The sequence below is a fragment of the Salvia miltiorrhiza genome, chromosome 3 (assembly GCF_028751815.1).
Source record: "Salvia miltiorrhiza cultivar Shanhuang (shh) chromosome 3, IMPLAD_Smil_shh, whole genome shotgun sequence".
NCBI lineage: Eukaryota > Viridiplantae > Streptophyta > Magnoliopsida > Lamiales > Lamiaceae > Salvia > Salvia miltiorrhiza.
In genome coordinates, this window is record NC_080389.1 from 63,489,075 (window position 1) to 63,495,399 (window position 6,325).

The window sequence follows — 6,325 nt, forward strand, 5'->3', positions numbered from 1 at the left end:
GTTCAATTTGAAAACATTTTTGGAACACACAAACAAAGAAGTAAACGTGTGAAAGGGAATTGACCCCATGCTTGAGATGGGGAACCAGTGGTTGAGACATCTCTGATCTCTCTGCTTCCTCATCGATTTTTTTTTTTTTTTTTATCAATAAATAAATATTTGATGCTTACTCTATTTTCCCTCTGTTTCTTGCTTGCAAGAAACGATTTTTATTGATGGGTTTTAGGCTAAACATCAAATGGGGCGGTCTCTCAGTTCAATCGCCTCTCTCCACAAGTTCATCATCTTTGCCTTCTTCATATTCTTGTGAGTCTATCACTTCTTGAAATTGTTTTTTTTTTTTTTTAATAACTCGTTGATTGATGCTGTTTGTGCTCCTTTTTGTTTGATAATTGAATCTGTCTTATGTTAATATATATTTTATTTTTTCTGGAAATTTTAAGCTGCTGATGCATTCTACATATTATTCTTTAATGAACTTGCTACAAATATATATATTCTTTAATGAACTTAGGTAGTTTATGTGAGATTATGTTTGGGACAAATTGTTCACTCGAGTGCCTTTAGCATGATCAATAAGAAAATATTTGTGTTAGTTTCTTACTTTTCTTACTTTTCCAAGGCTTATGAACTCAATGGGTTAGGTTGAGATTTGAGTCATAGACTAATATGCATTGCTTTCTTATGTTTGCCTTTGGTATTAAAATGTTACATATTCAAGATCTTGTATGAAGGCGTACCTCTTAGGGAGAGTTTATTTTTCATGATTGATAAGATACATGATCGAGTGTTATTATCCTCATCACTATGATTTCTCCAATCTCACTTTTTCAATGGGTTATAAATTAAGCAAAGTTATCTCAAAAGGGTCTTGTGATATTCCAAAGTTTCAACCCATCTTAGTAAACAATGGATTAGCGTTGCTACTTTTATGTATCTAGACTAATCCTCAAAAGTAACCGTCCCCTAAAAGTAAACGCCCCCTTATAGAAATACAAGACTCGGATAGAAACTTCAAGTCATGTCAATATTATTGCTAAGTTACTATTTTTGTTCCTGAACTTGAATAATAGTAAGAGGAAACTCAGCTACCTTTATTAATGGATGGTGTTTCAGTTAATCTGTTTAGTAGCATATAGAGCTGATTAAATCTGTTCACTTTCTTGGAGTCGAATAAATGAGTGTTTATCAGATACCTACGGTCCTACGCGACATACACATGATGCATCATGAAGTTATACAGTGTTTTCCTCATCTTGTACTGCAGATAGAGGCAGGGATAGTTCGTGTATTTTGGCAAGAGTGTCTGCAGCATCTGTCCTATATAGTGAGGCCGAAACTCAAAATGATACTTCGCGGGCGCAAGTTTCCTCGTCTTCCCATCAGCTTCTGGAGAAGTATTTCATGGAAACTCGAGAATTAAAGGTTGCCTTCGTCTGCTTTAGTCCTTTTTGCATCACTGAGCAAATGCCTCGTGCTGGTTTAAATTTTTCATAGTCGAGATAAAGCAATCACTGACTAGTTTCACGTGCCTTGGTACGAAAACTGATTCATCGTTAGCTTACTTTCGTATCTATTCATTCAGGTGGCGCTTGGCAAAGGGTCTGGAGATAGTAGTGTGTACAGACTACTTGATACTGACACTCGGATTTCTAGCAACGGGGAAAACTCGACATCCGTTGCCAGCTCACGAGCAATGCAAACATCACAGTACAGATTGTTGATGAAAAATCTTGATGTGTTGGAGTACATGTTTGCTGATTCTGATGTGGTAAGGTTGGAACGAGATATTCTGGAGCAATTAGAAAGACTTGGAGCTTTAAGATTGTTCCGTTCGTTTCAATCCAGGACCTTAATATCTTCGACTTCTTTTGATGTGTCTAACGCTCCCACTGAGAATGTTGACGAGCTCAGGGCAAACGATTCAGTGGAGAATCACGCAGGCAAGGTGGTTGTTCGGTCTGGAAAGAAGGAAGTCAGAAAATCGAGAAGAAATAGAGCGTTGGAGAAGGAAAGTGCTGCTCTGCAAGAATTGCCAACGGAAGCCTTCTCAAACAATCTCCAGAGGCCTAAATTTGCGCCTGCCTAGAAGAAACTCGAGGTCCAGAAACAAAAAGCTCAAGATTGCTAGGAACGAGGCAGAAATGTCGAGTGGAGTTAAGGTTGTTTCAATTTCTATTATGCAAGAAGCGCTTTCTGCTGGTTTTGAGAAAAGATATCCATCTCATAGTTAAGTTAATGTTATTATATGATAGATGGTTGCAGGATTGGAAAAACTGAGGATGATGCTGGAAAGAGACGCCGGTAAAACGCCTAGCTTGAGTAGCTGGGCCGAAGCTGCTGGAGTTGAGAGGAACGAGCTGCAACGTCAGTTGCATTATGGTTGGCATTGTAGAGGCGAGCTTTTGAGAAGCACGCGCTCCTTGGTTTTGTTTATTGCAAGAAATTATTGGGGACTCGGAGTAGCATTTGAAGATCTGATTCAGGTTGCTCTTTTCACTTTCTTCTTTATTATTCTTAGGGTAAATAGTTGAATCTATCTCAAACTATCACCATTTCCCCAAATGTATGGAAAACTATGCAAAATCTGTCCCGGATTAATTGATCGAAATCGGATAGATTTGAAAAAGAACATATACTATTTAGCCTTATTTTTATCATAGTACATTGTATAACAGAAGAAATAGGACGTTAGGTAAGTGCGAACCATAGAGGGTGTCAAACTTATGTACAGATAAGTATTACCATTGCTACGGAATGTGATTCTTCTCTATGAATGTGTCGAGGCATCGTTGCAACTTGAAAGTAGACGTGCTATAAACTACCCGTAGAATTCAAATTCTTTCGTGTTTTACCTGATATGCCAAATTATCTTATGAGAAACATATATTGCGATTGGTTTTCATTCTCGTATCCATCTTTGACTCCATAATCGTGTTGGTCTGCAGGCGGGAAGGATAGGTGTGCTGCAAGGTGCAGAGAGATTTGATCAATCAAGAGGGTACAAATTTTCAACCTACGTCCAGTATTGGATTAGGAAGTCGATGTCAACATTGGTGGCGAGACATGCCAGAGGAGTCCGTATCCCTGTACGTCTCGTTTGTTCCCATTCTCGTTCATTCTATTTCTATGTTTTGCATGAAATAAGAAATGGACAAAAGAAAAGGTTGCAGAATCCATGACACTTTTTTTTTTGCTTTGTTCCAGTGCACTTTAAGCAAGGCCATAAATCAAGTGCATAAAGCACGAAAGTCCCTTCGTAGGAGCAACGGAAAATATCCAGACGACTGTGAAATCGCTAAGTTTACTGGTCTGACCGTAGCTAAAATCGTCTCGGCTAGCAAATGCCTCAGAGTTGTGGGATCAATCAATGAGAAAATAGGGGAATCCACCAGCACTAAGTATATGGTAAGGGCCAAAGCTCGTAATCTTGGTCGTTTCAAGTTTATGACCGCGCATTTTATTCTTGGATGAGCCTATTTTGTTACTTCTTGCAGGAGATCATACCAGATACATCGACAATAACCCCCAAAGAGGCGATTCTCAGACAACATATGATCAAGGATGTACACACACTTCTCAATGGCTTAGATTCAAGAGAGAGAGAGGTAATAATCCTGAGATTCGGATTAGGTAACAGTCAGTGCAAATCGCTCGAGGAAATAGGAAGGCGTTTCAATGTGAGCAAAGAGTGGATAAGAAGAATAGAGAGGGCTGCTCTTACAAAACTGAGAAATGAAGAATCTCTCAAAATTTTGAACCACTATGTATATCTGAGTAGTTAGTTCTTATCATAAATATGAGTTGTTGATGTAGAAACATTTTTAAGTTTCTTGTATAAAATGGATTGATTATAGATGAAATTCTGTTTATGGTGAGGCCGTTTGGGTGTGCTTTTGGCTGCTTTCGACGGGCTCATTGTGTGTAAAGTTCGCCCGTGTGAGCTCACGAGGTCTTACGTGACACAAGTCTCTGAAGATTATTGAATTTATGAAGTCTCACGAAAAGTTAACGTACGATTCACATTATATCATTTTATTTAGAATTTCAGTTAGTGAATTCAAATTTTGTTAAAATATTAAACAAAATATCTCATTTTATGTAGGAGTGGTAAATCAGGTTCGATTAATCGATAACCGAAACTGGCCGGTTCGATTCGATTATCGGTTATCAAATTGTAAGTGTACCGGTTATTTAGTTTAATCGGCAACCGACCGGTTAAACTGAATTAACCGGGTTTAAAGCTACACAAATTAAATGATAGTACTATATTAAAGATTGTTCATGTACACAAATTAAATGATACTAGAAAATATTATGTACGTAGTTTCCTGTCACATTTTGCTAAATTATGACATGTTTTAAGAAATGTCTAGATCTAGCCAACTAGGACATGTAAACAAATTAAGATTATTCATGACATTTCTTAAGAAAAATATGGAGCATGCATCAACAGTAACACAAGCTATCTGATCAGCCAATTTCTGAACAGGTGTTTTTGCCAGTTGAGCAGCTTCAACTAGCTCAACAATTTGTGACGGTGTTGTTTCCGAACCAACATGGGTGGCCTTAACACGTATATACCTATTTTCATTAACTAGTGTGTAAGTTGTAACTCGTCGAATTTCGATGGAAAATTATTTTAAATTATTACTTTAGAAACTGGAAGTTCGCCTGTGATCATGCTTTCATTCACATGACATTGACCATCAATGACAAGTCCATCTACCGGGATTTTCGCACCAGGAACAATCTTTAGTATGATCATGCTTTCATTCCCATGTGTGTTAGCTTGTTTATTTTAATTATTGTTACGGGTTGGGAATGTATTAATTGAAGTTGTTCTTTTGTATATAAAATTACAAGTTTTTATAAAATTATTTTTTATTCTATGTAAACATAAAAGACAAGTTGGTGGAGTGGATTAGACTTTAATGTTTCATCCAAAGGTCAAAGGTTCGAACCTCTTTACTAGCAATTGAAGTGCAATTTTCCGGTTTGATTATCAATATGGAAAAGCATGCTCTACAATTCGGTTTCGGTTAACAGAACTGAATCGGACCGAATACCAAATTTGTTAGCCCTAAAAACCATCTCATCACCATCAATATCGTTATGTCCTAATTTTATGTAATGATTTCATCAAATCTCAAACTTCTTACTTTTTTTATAACTTTTTTATAACCTATAAATTTTAAATTTGTTAGCCCTAAAAATTAGCTCATCACCATCAATATCATCATGTCCCGCTCATTTTATCGTCGCTAATGGCATACAATGAACCAGTAAAAACCATCTCATCACCATCAATATCGTTAATTATGTCCTAATTTTATGTAATGATTTCATCAAATCTCAAACTTCTTACTTTTTTTATAACTTTTTTATAACCTATAAATTTTAAATTTGTTAGCCCTAAAAATTAGCTCATCACCATCAATATCATCATGTCCCGCTCATTTTATCGTCGTTAATGGCATACAATGAACCAGGTACTTGGTCGAGAATTCGAGTGCAATTCTTATTGGTCAGGTATTGGTACAAAATTTTGAGCGAGAGATTCGAAGTTGTCGCACTAGTGGCCGACAATGTTAGCCGTTTGAGTGAGAGGGTTCAGTTATCTCTCGAGAAAATCACGTTGCATCAAAATGAAGTTAATGTTAATGATTGTGATGAACGGGGCGAAAATAATGAGAAATTTGGTTGGTAGAAAGAGCATAAAGAAGAAGTAACTTTATTTTGCCCCGGGCTCTCTACGTCATTTAAAAAGTGATGGAGAGCTGAGTGTTCAACCAAATATTAGGTATATATTTCTCGTTGAATGATTTGTTTGATGATGATTTGTGGATGTATCTGCGCTCAGGGAGCTCATACGCAGTGGACATCCATACCACTTGTTTCATAGAGTTTTAATCAAGTATGGCTGCAGTCGATACTAGTCGCCCTTGAACGAGACGTGGCCCATAATCAGTTGACGAAACTTTTCCACGCATTCCTGATGCGCAACAACCCCGAGACTATGGTAATTACGAGCATGGTGGACATATCTGCGCTCAGGGAGCTCATACGTAGTGGACATCCACACCACTTGTTTCATAGATGTTGTATATGGCGAAAGGTTTTATAAATTGAATGTCATTAACATTTTATAAGTTGAATGTCATTAATCTGCATGTAATCTACGTAAACTTCTTTCCTTGATTATCTTTAAACAACTTCTGAGATAGATCTGATCAATTCACATATAAAATAACAGTCAGGCCATATCAACAATTAAGGATAATATCAACAATTGAAGATGGATTTTTTTATGCCTATATCAATG

General features: G+C 36.9%; 1 protein-coding gene across 1 annotated transcript; it reads left to right on the top strand.

Moving 5' to 3' along the window:
* Positions 1 to 21: 21 nt before the first annotated feature.
* Positions 22 to 3,863, top strand: LOC131015359 (RNA polymerase sigma factor sigC-like). Its single transcript, XM_057943734.1, is given in 8 exon segments — positions 22 to 306; positions 1,268 to 1,425; positions 1,586 to 2,080; positions 2,082 to 2,162; positions 2,256 to 2,486; positions 2,949 to 3,089; positions 3,208 to 3,408; positions 3,498 to 3,863. Coding segments are annotated over 8 exon segments (1,686 nt in total). The 5' UTR covers positions 22 to 215; the 3' UTR covers positions 3,786 to 3,863.
* The last annotated feature ends 2,462 nt before the right edge of the window (positions 3,864 to 6,325 follow it).